This window comes from Drosophila sechellia, chromosome 2R (genome assembly GCF_004382195.2).
Source record: "Drosophila sechellia strain sech25 chromosome 2R, ASM438219v1, whole genome shotgun sequence".
NCBI classification, from domain to species: domain Eukaryota; kingdom Metazoa; phylum Arthropoda; class Insecta; order Diptera; family Drosophilidae; genus Drosophila; species Drosophila sechellia.
Window position 1 is genome coordinate 14811725 of NC_045950.1, and position 14834 is coordinate 14826558.

The following is a 14834-nucleotide window of genomic DNA, read 5'->3' on the forward strand; positions in this document are numbered from 1 at the left end:
AAAACCAAGAGCCATACATTATGCAGGTTGTTTGTTATCGTTCGATAAAGTGTAAATTATGGGAAAGTTGCCAGGCAGCCAGGTCAGTTCCCCTCGGTACGGCAATATATATACATATGCATATATATATATCCATGTGTTACCTTTTGCCATATAATTTCAGATAACTTTAATGTGTGTCTTTTGTGCGTAGTGTGCTCAGTGGTCTTGAAGCCTGCATTGTTAATCGCACAAATGGCATTTGCATACTCGCATTTGAGTAATTTATGCTGAGCTCGGGAATGCCGTTTAATTGCCCACCCAGCTGTTCGATGTTTTGGTGCTCGGGTTTGCTGTTCAGGTTCTGTCAGAGGCCACAGACATGGGAAACTGAGTGGAAACATCTCAAGGACTGTCAATCGCAACTGGAGGGTCTTATGCAGATTTCCGTTTGACTTTGGCCTGCCATTGCGCACACAAAGCCATGACCTCAGTTTCGCTGCTGTCGTAGCCATTTCCCTTACTTTTCCCTCAGATAGCAACAATAGACGCCACGCCGCCTCATCTCGTTCATTTCACAGCCAATTTTGTGCATTTTTCCACATTTTTTGTGTGCAGCTGCATCCTTGGCTTTTTTTTCCAGCACTCACGTCCCTGCTGCCGTTTTTTGGCCTTTTGTCCTGCGTGGCTGGAAAGTGTGAAAGCAGCAGGCGAACGGATTTCTGGTCTCGTTTCGCAAGGGACTTTTGTTTTTCAATTGCCATTTGCCATATTTGCGGCAATTGTTTTCGTTTTCTCCAGCAGTAAATACAATTGCAGGCAAGTGAATGCTCTATGTTTCCGTGCACAGAGGAAAAAGGCTTTATGTACAGAAAACTGTTTCATCGAAGATTATGTAGACATGAAAGCATTGAAGAGATATATAAGAGCAATCTATTTATCCAATAATATGAAAATTAACTTTGATTCTGTGACTGAGACAACTATTGCAGGCACTTTCGCAGATCGGAAGATGCTCCACACTGAAGGTTTCTTTTAAAACTAAACAACTTTTCTCTCTATGTACTCACAGTGAATTTCCGGCTTAGGTTTGACTAGTGCAACAGACTTCAGCTACGGTTATAGCGCCTCCGGTTTGTCCTATCAGCTGGCAAGGAGCAGAATAAATGGGATAGAATGGAAGCTTGTTATGTGCAGTCGTTCGTTGTGCCACACACACTCACACACACACACACACCAAAAGCCCACACACACTCAAGCCAACGCACTTGTTAGTTTCCTTCCATTTCTTATGCTTATCAAGCGAAGCTTTTCCAACGTGCTAACAAACGAGCAAAAACAGCAGGAAAAGCTGGAAAATCAAAGAGTAGGGGGCAGCATTTGATTGCCCGGAGCTGTTTTTCCGGCGTGCAGTTTTCACTCTGTCGATGTTTAAGTGGCAGGGTTTTGACAAACCTTTCTCAGTTTGATCGATTCTTTCATTCTTTTCTAAACACTTAAGGGATCGGCTATCTAGTACAATATCATACCTCTGACTTTCGGTGTTTTCTCGCCAGCTGTCTTATAGACAATGCCATATGAGTAATACGTTGTAAACTTACAAAAATTATTCGATTCGACAAATACTACATATGTATGGATTGAGCTTAAAGCTACGACTTGCAGAGCTCTTGATCGAAATTCCGACATATTTTGTGTCGAAATTTCTCTTTAGAATACATTATTGGTGTTCTCTTATTTCAGAAAAAATTTACTTTCAGTAGGAGCTTTTAAAAATGTTTTATAAGCTATTGACAATAAACAAACCTTGAAAAAATCAATTAGGAATACGATTAGCAACCCGATATAATTTGTTATTTTGTTTATGTAATTGTCTACATCGCTATGGAATATTATGAAACTTTAGTACACGGGTTCTTTCCTATAATCATTCAGTACTTTTCCCCTTAAAATGTGAGTTCAATGTGTAGCGGATTCACACGCTAATTCAGTTCCAAGTCCAATATAACACGCATGATATGACACTGTGCTTTGTTTTCTAAGCCGATAACAGATCAAAGGGTTCCTTCGCAATTCCAAATATTCATATTTCATAATATTCTTTTCGGTGTTGGCAATTTTTCCAGTTGAATTTTGCTACGCTCGCCGGCTTGAGCTCTATGTTATTAGGTTTTCGATACATTTCGACCGGAAATCATTTTCCTGGAAATTTTTTGGAACACGCGACTTAACGTGGAATGGAAAATTATTATTCATTAAGGTTTTTATAAACCTCCCATATATATAGCTTTGATTATATCACGTTTCACGCTGTTCCCTTGGCACAAAAACACAGCCCCATAATGAAATGCAGAAATAGTTCGGGACAATACCATTTTATTGTTTCGTTTAGCTTAGATATAGCTTCGGTCCGAAGTCACATTTGAGAAAGCAGAAGTCAGAGCGAGTGCTTAGTTTAATACATGGACTAATTAAATGTGAATTTACGTATATTCAAATGGCTTAAGCCTACGATTGCTTTGCGTTGATTTGCGCCTTCGCAGGTCTCAGGTAGTTGTGGATATAGAATTTTCCAAACAAATAAATGAACACAACGCCTTGCAGCATATTCAGATAGAGAAGACCGCGGGGAACCCCACAATTCGGTGAGAAAAATCTCACATAGATGGCGTAACTGAGCAGAATAAAGAACTGGCAGAGCTGTGTCAGTGTTATGTACTTCTTCCACCAGATATTGGCCCTTACTCCGGGATATTCTGAGGACAGAAAGTAGTAGAAATACATGACCGTGTGCACCAAGGAGTTCAGCAGTCCGACCGCATTGAAGTGGCCTCCAGTTCCATAGTATCGAGTAAGGGCGTAACTGCCAAAGGACATGAACACGTGGTGATATATGTGCAGGAAGGTGATCTGCTTATAGCTCTTTCGCAGCACAAAGAACACCGTATCCATTAGATCGAGGACCTTGTTCAGCAGATATGCGGCATGCAACACTCGTTCCAGTTGTTTGCGTTCATGGCCCTCTGGAAAGCTCTCTATGCAGTGCAGATTGCAAATGCCCACGATGAAGAGATAGTAAAAAACCTGGAAAGTAAAGGAACACGCTTATTAATTTCAAAAAGATTGTACCAAGTCCTCCTCAAACTTACCATTCCGAAGTAGAGACCATTGTATAGCACCTGAAACAGATTGTAGACTTTCAGGGCCGTTTTCAAATCATATGGCTTCCGGTTTCTCATGAAGATCTTGCCCAATTTGAGGACAAACAGCAGATATGCCACCAAAATCAGTGTGATAGGCCATGGTGATCCAGCCAGCAGAATTGGGTTGGGATCTGTCGAGTTTTTCAAAGTAATTATATACTTGTAGAATCAGCACATTACCGAAGTTACCCGCTTGAGGTATGCGCAAGTATCGGAGCATTATTATTGGGTTGATTGTTGTTTGAGGAACCGCTGGCGACTGTTTCAGCAGTCTTGAAACAATCCAGTTTGTTTTAACGAAATGAAGTCAAATCAAATCAAATAATGTATTATTCAGTTAGTTGAACTGCGATGTCTGTTCTACATTTCGGAATGAGAGACCCAGAATAAAACGCTCCGTCTAATTACACTCGATTGAGACCGACTCAATTGCGTAAAGAGAACTACAATGTATTTATGAATCACTGCTCTTTGCTCTTGGCTTTGACATAGGTTTGATAGTAAAAGTTCCCAAACATGATGATCATGGAAATGGAACCTCCGAGCTGAACGTACTGCAGGACCTTGGGAACACGGCAACCGGGATTCAGCCATAAAGTCAGCACAGATTGGGCGAAGAGGATCATGAACTGTAGGAACTGCAGCTTGGTGATGTACTCTTTCCACCACAATCTGCTCTTCACGTTTGGATACCAAGCAGATGCGAAATAGTAGGCGTACATGACCACATGTACAAATGAGTTGAGATATCCCATCAGGTTGTATTGTCCTCCGGGTCCGTAGAAATAGTATGTCAATGGCACACCCAAAACCATGAATACATGATGGTACACATGGAGTACGGTGATTTGCTTGTAGCTCTTTCTCAGCACAAAGAATATGGTGTCTATCAGATCGATCACCTTATTGATAAAGTAAAAGTAGGTGAACAAACGATCGACATCTTTATCTGGATGATCCGAGGACAGCATGGTCATGCAGCGCAAATGGTACAGTCTTTTGATTAAAAGATAGTAAGTGCCCTGCAAGAACAGAGATATAAAATTGATTTTTTTATAGATATATAATCGATAAAAATGCTCACCATTAAAAAAATGCCAGAGTTCATTAGAACTTGACAGAAATTGTAGATCAACATGGCTTTTCGCATATTGTAGGGCTTACGAGATCTCATAAAATCGGGTCCCACTTTGAAAATCAGCAGCAGGTAACACAAAACTATCACAATCGCCGGTAAAGGTGTGCCAAACATGGGCAGACGGACGGGATCTGCGGATATTATTATTAAGTAAGTGGGTATTTCTGATGCAAAGATCTGGCTGACCTGCCGGCAGCCCTCGAAATAAATCCAATAGTGTGGAGTTCATGGTGACTCCGTGGAATGGAACTGAGGACCGCGTTTGCCATTCGCCACTTTATATACCAAAGCACCTGCAACAATGTATGCCGACCCAAAACACAATGACACCACCTGATTATGTATGCTCCTGCAGGTACTATACTATTCTCGTAGTGCAGTGCCCTGACCCAGAGTCGTCAAGATTTGAATTTCTAACGAAGTTTCTAATGCATCCGCACGCATTGCACGGATCAACTTTGGTGTCAGGTGGTTCGCTTTCCGGGCATTCAAACCTATGTTTAGTACTTGCAAAAATATATAAATTTAAAATTAGACATCAAATGTGTTTTTCAAAGTCTACTTACTAAAACTGTTTCAATGTATTGCATTTCTAAATTTCTTCTATTGAAAGTTGTTTTTTTGGAAACAATTTTATGGAAATTGTACACAAGAGAACGAAATAAAAATGTATACGTACTGTGGTATCAATAATTTATGCTCTTGACTTGCCAAACTGATTTCTTTGTTTTGCTACTCTTTTCAGTGGTTTAAAGCGTTTTGGCAGACAATAGACGATGGCTCTGGGCAACATCGGGAGCAGCAGCCAAATCGGAAGAGGCCATTACGGCTTTAATCCCAGGAAAGGAGCAACAACAGCCACATCAGCAGCAGCAACAAATCTAATTACAGAACAACAATAAGGCCAGGACCTGGTGCCACCGATGATGATGATGATGATGATGATAGAAAATTTCCGTTTTGTTTGCCCGGGCGGAAATGAGGCTCAATATGTCGCCCAGTCACAGGTTACCTTTCCAACTCTGTGAGCAGTGACCTCGAACGCATAGAGCTAAAGGAATCCCAGCCCCCCTCGATTGCCTGAAATTTAATTAAAGCGCAAAAAACACGAAACGGACTCCTGCGATAAGGGTCGAAACAAAAGAGCAGTTTCCACCCAGGAGGAGGAGGTGGAGGAGGCGGCGTGGGTGTGTCGGTGGGTTGGCCCATAAATCTAACCGCCCACCAGCCACCCGGCAACCAGGCAATCCGGCAACCCGGCAGCAACCCATGTTGCACGTTGTTGCAATCGAGCTGGCCCACGTCCACTGGCCAATTAGCTGCTGCAACAGCCGAGAGCGGCTATCGTTTGGACTCCATTGAACGCGTACACTAGCCGAGCGCAGCTGCCTCTCTGATGACTGCCGCCAAAAGACGTGCGAGCAGCAGCAACAGCAGCGGCAGCAGCAACACTAGCGGCAGCAGTAATGGCAACGAGCAGCACTCCCAGCAGCAACATCTGCAGCTGCAACAGCAGCAACAGCAGCATGCCCAGACAAACGAGTACCAACAGTTGCTGCAGCATCCCCACCATCACTATCAGCAACACTACAACGGCGACAGCAACACCAGCGGCAGCAACAGCAACAGCAGCAACACGCAGCAATACCACCAGAGACAGCAGCAACATCAGGCGACATTGCGCGACTGCTCCGTCAAATTGCCGCTGGATATCCTGTGAGTATGGCCAACAAATCATTTGGGGTTCGAGTTTCGCTTTTGCACGTAGCCGATAAGAAGGCCAACAGTCGGAACCATAAAAAGGTCAAGCCCAACTCTCCATCTCTCCATCTCCCCAGCGCACCAGTGTCCCAACTCCCATGGGAATCTGGTGCGGAGATAGCCGCACGTCTGGATGGTTTAATAAAATTTACATTTTAACAACGCGATTGAAAATTGCATTAACTTTAACGGCACAACATTTGCTCGATTCGAATTTACCGCGCTGCTGCACAGAAAACCAGTCCAGTCCGGCAAAATGAATCTGGGAATTATAAATATTTATCCGAAGGAGCAGGTGCGGGGGACAGAAGACAAAGTACGGCAGGCAGAGGATTGGAAACAGGGACAAATGAAGCGTTACAAATGCTTAGCACTGCGAAATGGAACTTATTCCAGTTTTGTCAGGATTAGAGTGCCTGAGCCCGTCTTTAAAGCTTTGCGTTCGGCGGGGATTTGGGCTTAAAGGCTGCCTGCCAACCTAGAAAGTGTGTGTGACAACGACAGGACGAAAAGGAGCAGAAGCAGCTAGAGGGGGAGGACTCCTTTCTGGGTGGCGCTGCGTTTATGCAGATCGCAGTCAAGTGGCGGACCGCCTTGTGGAGCGCGAAACGAGGCCAGTCGCAGCCGGGATGGTACACTCAGAGAAATACATAAGTGGGAAGAGATGGGTTGGTATCTCTGGATCTCTGATTCTCAGATTCATTACATTATTATTTTAAATAATAGCTGAAACGATATTTCTTGGAAGGACTTTATAATTTTTCTTTCCGTGTTGTTACTGCAGCTGCGGGCTTAAAACGGGTTAAGAAAATGTAAAAAAAAAACAACAGCTGGGAATATAAAAAGAACTTAAAGCGTGTCGACAACTGGCAGAAAAAGTAAAGGGGGTGGAGGGGGGGTACATAGGATCCAGGGCGAAAATGTAAAAATACGGGGGTATGTAGAATGGCAGGAAGTCGGTCGGTCTTGCTCTGAGGTTGCTCCGTGCGCCACAAACGGCGCCGTCGAGTGAAGTGCCTCGACTCCTTGCGGGCCTGCAGCCCAGTGTGTCGTTACTTTTAACGAGGTGTCGCATGCGAAGTGGATGAGGCACTGGCAGCCACTGGCGGCGGCGGGGGGAAACTCCAGGGGCGAAGCCACCAGTTGCCACACGTTTCCAGCCATGCCCTGCCCCACCAGCACCACCATCACTTTGCTATGGCTATGCCATTTGCCACCACGCCCCTCCTCTGTATATGAAATTGCACTTAGCCGCAGACTGGCAGCAGCTCCTTCTGTCACCTGCTAATGCTCGCCATAGCGAGCCACCTGCTCACCCTCATCATTCCCGCACCGTGCAGCTGCGGCATGCTGCAAATGAAGTCATCCATTAGGCCACGTTACGTATACGCCTAGTGTGCTGCAATGTGGTGCTCATAATAATGCTGCCAGTGTTTGTTGCGGTCTAAGCGGAAACGTTTATAATGGAATTCGCTTAAGCGCCGCCGGACGTGAGCGTTCAGGTGGTGGCTGAAAATGGAGGACTGCGTCCAGAGTGTCGTCTTGCTAATTTAGCTAAAGGCAGCCGGAAAACGGGAGGAGCAGTAGTGGGTTGAACAGAAGTGCTGGGAAACCGCCAGCCTTAATTACTCAGCACAGCCGGCAGGGCAATCTAATTAGCTGAAACCAAAACCAAATCCTAATCGATGTCCTCTCTTTCTCTCCTTATAGATGGCTCCCGAAATCGGCAATGCGGCCAGCGGGTCCTGATACCTCGCCCACGGACTGCATCCTGGTGGTGGGCGTTTCCCGTCCAAAATTGGCCGTCGTCTTCCTTACGGTCATGTTGATCTCGCTGTTCCTCACCTTCCACGTCCTGTACGATAGTGCCGTGTACAATATCCAAGCGGCCCAGGCTGTCCACGAAAGGCATCGTCTATCTATGACCGCCTCCGCATCGGCTCTGGCATCCTCCTCCTCATCGTCGTCCAGTTCCGGCGGCTCCTTCTCCTTCTCCTCCTCCGCCGGTGGCGCCTCCAATCATCTGCCCGTGTTCGTAAAGCCCGTGCCCAGCTCCAATCAGCTCAGCCATCCCATGGTCTTTCCCTCCAGCCGTGTGCACTTTCCAAAAACCAGTCGACGGTTGCCGCAGGTAAGTCCTGAGTAAATGTGATAAATTCCTAAATAGCTTAAATGCAAAATAGCCAGGAATGGTTAATTAGTGTACCTACTCCAATGGAGACTAAAAATAAATTAAATGAGGCCACAATAATATGTTTTAAAGTAGCACAAACTAGGAAACTACAACATATACATACTATGCTAAGCTGGTAACTAACTATTAAGTTGCTTCGTATGCATATGGCTAGTAAGTGTGGCAGTCACTTTAGGACCCAACTAATTGCTGCAATTTGCATGTTCGTGTTCTTTTGGCTCGACTTCCGCACCCAGGCACTCATCATCGGTGTGCGAAAGTGTGGAACACGGGCGTTGTTGGAGATGCTCTACCTGCATCCGCGGATCCAGAAGGCCGGTGGCGAGGTGCACTTCTTCGACCGGGACGAGAACTACCTGAAGGGCCTGGAGTGGTACCGCAAGAAGATGCCACACTCGTTCCGTGGCCAGATAACCATCGAGAAGAGTCCCAGCTACTTTGTGTCGCCAGAGGTGAGTGTTCCTGAACATTTTTATTTGGTTTCGCTTTGATCTCTAATTGGCAATTAGGATTGCCTTTCTCTCGGCCTGTCCGTAATTATTAATTAACTGTCTGCCAGCATGGACGTGGTATTATTGCTACTACTACTCCTGCTGCCTGGCCATCTATCAAATTAAACTGAAACGCTGGCCATGTCCCAGCCAATTTCCGTGTCCATGTCGGGAGCCGGAGCGGAAATGTTTGCAAATTCATTTGGCAAACGGCAACGTCTAACACCCGAACTGAATCGCTTTTTGGGCCAGGTTTTATTATTGTTTCTTTTCCGGTCGCCTTGTATTTGTTGCCCAGCCCGCAGAGTGTCACAAAATTGGGTTTTTGGCCTGATGCAATTTCGCTGCGAGCCGGAAGTTGCATGTGCCACACACGGCCCAAGGTGAACGAAGTGGGCCAAGCGGGTGGGCGAACTTGGCTAGCATCCAATCTCCTCCTGACATGGCAATATTTTATCCAGTTTCATTTCGATTTTTAACTGCCTCGGCGCCGTGGCTCAACTGCAGCTGATGCAGCATTTCAATTTGTCTGGCACTTTGATGCGCGGATAGATGGCATAGCTCCCACTCCACTGATTCGCATAAATCTTCATTAATGTTGTTATTAATATTTATTGAGATGGAACTGGTGGGGGGAGTTGGCCCCAACTAATGCCACCGAAACGTAGTTCCCTCAGCGCAAAATGTCAAATTATCCTGTGGAGCAGCATAAATAATGCATTCAGCTCCCAAGGGAGCACTTTGGCCTCAAACTGTAACCCTCGATCTGCTCCCTTTCTGATATGTCAGATGCATTTTGGCCGCATTAAAGATTCAGCGAAATGCATATTCCCAGGGGGGCCAAATGCGAAATGCAAACGGTTCATCAACGTGAATAATTCTGAAACGCTTGAGTGCCCAGGCGACCAAGGCAAAAGCAAAAGCAAACAAAAAACAATATTGAGAAACACAAAAAAGTTATGAACTTGTTGCACGGCCTGATGGCTCTTATTGAAATTGATTAAGTTTATTTACTCGGCTCGTTCCGCCCATTTGCGGGGCTATTTGTACAACGTGGCAAATTCAAGGACCCCGCCGTAGTCGACAACGGACTCGTTCCGCCAACATTGTACGGCAATATTTTCCGGCTTAATTAAATTGTTCACAGCACACTTGCTGCGGAAGTGCAACAGCAGGGGGCGGGCAGGGGAACGGCGACGGGTGGGCGTGGCTGCCACAAAAGGCTGCAAATTAAAGGCAACAAAAAGGTGGAGGGGGGGAGGGGGGAGGGTGTGGCGACCAAGCTCCCCTGAAAATGTAGCAGCCAGAGTTTGCAATTATTATCGATTGTTGGTAGGTATCCGGCATAAATTCATTAATTGGAACAGAAGGCGAAGGCACAGCATGAGATGCCAGCTTTACACACTGTCCACCTTGAGAAAATATCGAAAAGAATTGCAAAAGACAGCCTCATTAAAATTTCCAACTGCATTTTATTTCTTTAAAAGTTAAAGCACACGCTTTTTATTTTGATTAAATATCGTTTTTCCGTTCAACTTTTGCCAACTTAATTATATCCTTTATCATGCGCGTTTTACCGCGTGCAATTTTTTTTTATATAGTGTTTTTGTTCCATAAATGATTGGTTGTTTTAATATTTGCATAAAATAATACGGAAAAAACTATTAGTTTTGGGCAAAATGCGAATAATAATAAGTTTTTGCCTCTTATTGGCTTATTTTGTATTTTATATTAGCTGGAAAATGCAATACTTTTGTTTAATTAGCTATACTGAATAAAGCGTACATATTTAATTAGACAAGACTAATCTTAATCGATCGTTCCTCGAGGGTAAAAATGTTATAAGGATCTCAACAGATTCTTCCATCCAGGGAACTTACCTACATATTTTCATTTCATTAAATAATTTAAAATGCTTCTTAACTTTTCATACATTTCAGGTGCCGGAACGCGTACGGGCCATGAACGCGAGCATCAAGCTGCTCCTGATTGTCCGTGAGCCGGTGACCCGGGCCATTTCGGACTACACGCAGCTGCGTAGCCATGCGGCCACCGCCATTCTGCCGTTGGCCGAGAAGGATCCACCGAGTCCGAAGGAGAGTTCTGGCGGTGGGGCAGGTGGTGGTGGTGCTGGTGGTGGGGGAAGCGGGACCGCAGCTGCCAAGATGCCAACACAATCACTGCTGTATGCCAAAATGCAGTCGGCCCGTGGCTATGACAATGCCCTGTTGGGTGGCAGTGGGGCGGGCGCCAAGGAGACCAAAGGCAAACCGGTATCTTCGTCTTTGGTCAGGAGACAGGCGTTGGGTAGTGGCGGTGGTGTCGCTGGAGCTGCGATGACCACGACTACAATGTCGCCAATGGCGAGCGCCGCCCAAATGGCAGCCAAGTAAGTGAACCGAACTGAGGCATTTCCCCGTGCCCAGTGCTCCATGCCCATGCCCCGTGTCCGCACTCCCTTTTGCCCCTTCCGCCGCTGCTTGACATGCAAATGAAATGCAAACTGCAAATGAAAGTTGCCCAAAATGCGACTCTTGTCCTTGGCTCTGGCTGCTTCTGTCTCTGTCGCGCCGATGGTGAAACTTTCTTGTTGCGGCCTCACTTGTTGACAGAGGGTGTGTGGCAGGTGGGGGGAGGCAACCAATGGAGCCAAAGGAGCCAAGGACTCTGTTTAACATGGTCGTGGAGCTGGCTGGAGTGGGTAGTGGGAGCTGCTCATTTGCAGCTGCTGGCAATTCAATTTGCCATCCTTGTCGAAAGGAAGATTTAAATCCCCTCGCCTCCTTTCACCCCGTTCGCAGGTCCTTTGAGGAGCTGGCCATATTTCCCAATGGCACCGTTAACGAGGCTTATCGACCGCTCAGCATCTCCATGTACCATGTCCACCTCCATCGCTGGCTGGAGGTCTTTCCGCGGGAGCAGCTGCTGGTGGTCAATGGGGATCGCCTCATCGAAGATCCGGTTTCTCAGCTGAAACGCATCGAGGCTTTCTTGGGTGAGTAACTTTTGAAGTGCGCTCTGTGATTGCAGCTATGTTTGTTATTCAACTGTAAATGATACCTTTAAATGCTTGAAAACTAGTTTGTATTATGATTATTTTATTCTTTGTTCTCGATTCCAGGCATTGAGCATCGGGTGAATAGCGAGCACTTCTACTTCAACGAGACCAAGGGCTTCTACTGTCTGCGCTACGACAACGGGGATCGCTGCCTCCGGGAGACGAAGGGCAGGAAGCATCCGCATGTGGATCCCGTGGTGGTCTCCAGATTGCGAAAGTTCTTCGCCGAGTACAATCAGCGATTCTACGAGCTTGTCGGCGAGGATCTCGGCTGGCCGGAGGAGTAATCTCGTCGTGGCCAAATTGGCTGGCAAATGGAGAGCTCTTCGCTGGCCTCGCTGGTCATAAATCTGCTGTTGGTCAAACGTTTGGGTCACAGTGCAGCCAATTTAATTACAGGCAAGAGCGGCTGATGGAAAAAAACGAGCAAAGTTATCCAGGACTTTCATTTGCCCTTTTCCGTTGCATACTTTTGCGGGAGGCGGGGCGCAGTATTTCTGCCTGGCCGAGTCGAGCTACTCTGACAGTTCAATTATGTGCGCGTATTGAAAAATTGCATTCCTATTTTCCCGGGCCAGCCCCACCGCCCACCATCCCACTGCGATCCCCATCACAATCACCATCACCACATGCAAATTTGCCTTTGCAGCAGCAAAGAACAAGCGAAGGAACAAGGATCCGCATATAAAAAATATATAGTAAAATAAACTGCACGCATTTTGCTGTGCAGCAGGCCATGAAAATGTGTGTGCATGAATGGCGCATACATGTCGTGTATATATATATATCATACATACAGTATATATATATAGCGAAATGAAAAGCAATATCTACATGATGTTCGAAGGTTACACGTTTTCTACGTCTGCTTGTGTTCTACATACTCATTCTCTCTCCTCGTGTACGTGTGTGTGAGTGAATGGGAGTGTTCGAGAGGATAAAAATTAATTAAGCAACTAAATGTGATTTTATAGCATGTAAGCATAGGACAAATTGAAAATGATTGCGATTGCTGCTTGTGGATATATGCTGATTATGGGTGGGAGGGAGAGAGTGAGAGATATGGAAATGAGGAGTGAAGTGGCAATTAAAAATGTATTTAGACTAACAGTCAGCTGAATTAAATGTGTGCGTACAGAAACATGAACAAAACTAAACATATCACATTTATCATAGCATAGTATAGTTTAATATAGTGTAGTTTATACACAACATAAATACATATCAGGGGTACTCGAGGTCCTCAAGAAACTGAAAATGATTGAACTAATGCAATTGGTGCGTATGTTACATATCAAAAGCTAAACCAACCATGAAATCGAAACATATCAGCTGCAAACGTTGGCAAATATACAAAAAAAGTAAATATACAAGCAAATATATATATATACATATATATTATATACAAACGTATCGTAAACAGTAAGTCGAGCATCAAATTTGTTGTATATGACTTTGATTTTGACCTAGTTTGTAGTGCGCGATGTGTCACGGAATCGTCATAGACAAACTTCTAGTTGAATATAGCCGTATTCTAGGTTAATATCGCACTGCCTAAACCAAAAAATAGTTATGTCTGTTTAGATAATTATACTGCACCCACTTAGTGATAGGTTTATCAAAGATAGTTTTTTAATGCATTTTTAAGCCAGATTATTTTATATTCCTAAAGAGAGAAAAGCATATCAATTACGGCGACTCTACCTATAGTTAAACATAATATATACATATATATATACATACACTTACCAGCTGTTTGGCTAACGTTTAAACATTTCATATGCATATCAAACTCAATGTGAAAAACTCAACCTAGGCTAATACTTTCCGTGACGATCCATCCAATTTCGGTTTACACCAACTTATACACACTCTTTCATGGAGATATGTGTACGTATTAATACCCTTTTGGTTCGAGTACCAGTTCATATGGATCTTCAGCACAGAACTCGACTAGCGCTTAATCAATACTAAACAGAAAATAGACTATGGAATGTATAAATCTTGTTTTTACAGTGTATCTCCTTATATACATCCAATGCTGATCTCCTAACGACAATGGAACCACGAAAGGAATGAAACAAACAAAAATATAAATTCAAAGCAAGACTGAAGGTCCTCCGCAGAATATTTTATTCTCCTACATTTTTTTTTAAGTCAGTCACTGAGTTGTTTTGAATTCTGTAAACCAACCGAAAGCAAATGTAGTAGCAAAGACAACGAACATTTCTAATTTGTTTATATTTTTATACAGATGCGAAAAGTACATTAACCGAAGTCCAGGAAAGATAACCGAAATGGAACCAATTTCCGTTTTAAAATATATTATAGTAATGCGAAATTATATATTAATATACTCAAAGAGCAATTTGTAGTCACATTTTGTACTCTAACTTGAACTAAGCCAATTGCATACGAAATACATATCAAAAGTTTAACTCAACTCTAGATCCTCCATTGATATTGATATATTGATATAATTGATATTATTGATGTATTGTCTACTTAAATTGAACGTGCAAAACTCAACAACTATAATGTACCTTAAAAATCAACTCTCTATTTCTTTAACTTTAACTTAAACTCTAATGATAACTCAACTCTTACAACTTATTCAAACTTTCAATGTACATACATGTACAAAATATTCAAAAATTAAAAAAAAAAACATAAACCAACTAATAACGAAACAAAATCGTATAGAAATTTAACAAATTGTAAGAAAACCAACAAGAATCAACATTTTATGCTATGGAAAATTTTACGCATGCAATAAATAAATGTAATTCGAAAAACGGAAAATATGTTGGCTATCTTATTTCTGGGGCATTTGATTTATACATTTACACACATGTAAGTTTTGGGTAGAAAGCTTGCTCAGGTTTTGGACATAAACCTGTGTAAATTTACAGGCATATACCTATGTAAATACATAGGCATATAGATTCTGAAGAAAAACTTGATGTATTCAATTTGAATAGTTTTGATGTAAACTTAAGACCTCCTATGC

General features: G+C 43.8%; 3 protein-coding genes and 1 long non-coding RNA gene across 7 annotated transcripts in view; 1 reads left to right on the forward strand and 3 right to left on the reverse strand.

The window, feature by feature from the left end:
• The window catches only part of LOC6609847, a 37678-nt gene extending 23052 nt beyond the window's left edge, over window positions 1-14626 (forward strand). For 3 of the 4 annotated variants that reach the window (XM_032716598.1, XM_032716599.1, XM_032716600.1), the window contains 6 exons: window positions 5066-6036; window positions 7792-8212; window positions 8512-8727; window positions 10707-11155; window positions 11568-11761; window positions 11888-12111. In XM_032716598.1, coding sequence (XP_032572489.1) covers window positions 5717-6036; window positions 7792-8212; window positions 8512-8727; window positions 10707-11155; window positions 11568-11761; window positions 11888-12111 — 1824 coding nt within the window. In that variant the 5' untranslated portion in view covers window positions 5066-5716. Of the gene's footprint in view, window positions 1-5065; window positions 6037-7791; window positions 8213-8511; window positions 8728-10706; window positions 11156-11567; window positions 11762-11887 lie in introns of those variants that run through there. The other variant, XM_002034463.2, reaches the window with a different exon arrangement.
• On the reverse strand, window positions 499-1538 carry LOC116800629. The gene is made up of 3 exons (XR_004361524.1): window positions 1509-1538; window positions 1050-1126; window positions 499-855 (listed from the first exon to the last, which is right to left on the reverse strand). It is a non-coding gene; the product is annotated as an uncharacterized LOC116800629 (long non-coding RNA).
• Window positions 2339-3466, reverse strand: LOC6609845 (elongation of very long chain fatty acids protein F). The gene is made up of 3 exons (XM_002034461.2): window positions 3372-3466; window positions 3129-3313; window positions 2339-3063 (listed from the first exon to the last, which is right to left on the reverse strand). The coding sequence occupies exons 1-3, from the start codon at window positions 3400-3402 to the stop codon at window positions 2488-2490; spliced, it is 792 nt and encodes a 263-aa protein (XP_002034497.1). The 5' UTR covers window positions 3403-3466; the 3' UTR covers window positions 2339-2487.
• On the reverse strand, window positions 3584-4857 carry LOC6609846 (elongation of very long chain fatty acids protein F). Its single transcript, XM_002034462.2, has 3 exons — window positions 4507-4857; window positions 4267-4451; window positions 3584-4204 (listed from the first exon to the last, which is right to left on the reverse strand). The coding sequence occupies exons 1-3, from the start codon at window positions 4547-4549 to the stop codon at window positions 3644-3646; spliced, it is 789 nt and encodes a 262-aa protein (XP_002034498.1). The 5' UTR covers window positions 4550-4857; the 3' UTR covers window positions 3584-3643.
• Window positions 14627-14834: the final 208 nt, after the last annotated feature.

What these genes read in the sequence shown, in the direction of transcription:
- LOC6609845 (XM_002034461.2), bottom strand. Translation starts at nt 3,402, where the DNA reads ATGCTCCGATACTTGCGCATACCTCAAGCGG. An exon ending in CTTGCGCATACCTCAAGCGG is followed by an intron (nt 3,314 to 3,371) that starts GTAACTTCGGTA and finishes AAAACTCGACAG; the next exon opens with ATCCCAACCCAATTCTGCTG. An exon ending in ATGGTCTCTACTTCGGAATG is followed by an intron (nt 3,064 to 3,128) that starts GTAAGTTTGAGG and finishes TTTACTTTCCAG; the next exon opens with GTTTTTTACTATCTCTTCAT.
- LOC6609846 (XM_002034462.2), bottom strand. Translation starts at nt 4,549, where the DNA reads ATGAACTCCACACTATTGGATTTATTTCGAGGGCTGCCGGCAG. An exon ending in ATTTCGAGGGCTGCCGGCAG is followed by an intron (nt 4,452 to 4,506) that starts GTCAGCCAGATC and finishes TAATATCCGCAG; the next exon opens with ATCCCGTCCGTCTGCCCATG. An exon ending in ACTCTGGCATTTTTTTAATG is followed by an intron (nt 4,205 to 4,266) that starts GTGAGCATTTTT and finishes CTGTTCTTGCAG; the next exon opens with GGCACTTACTATCTTTTAAT.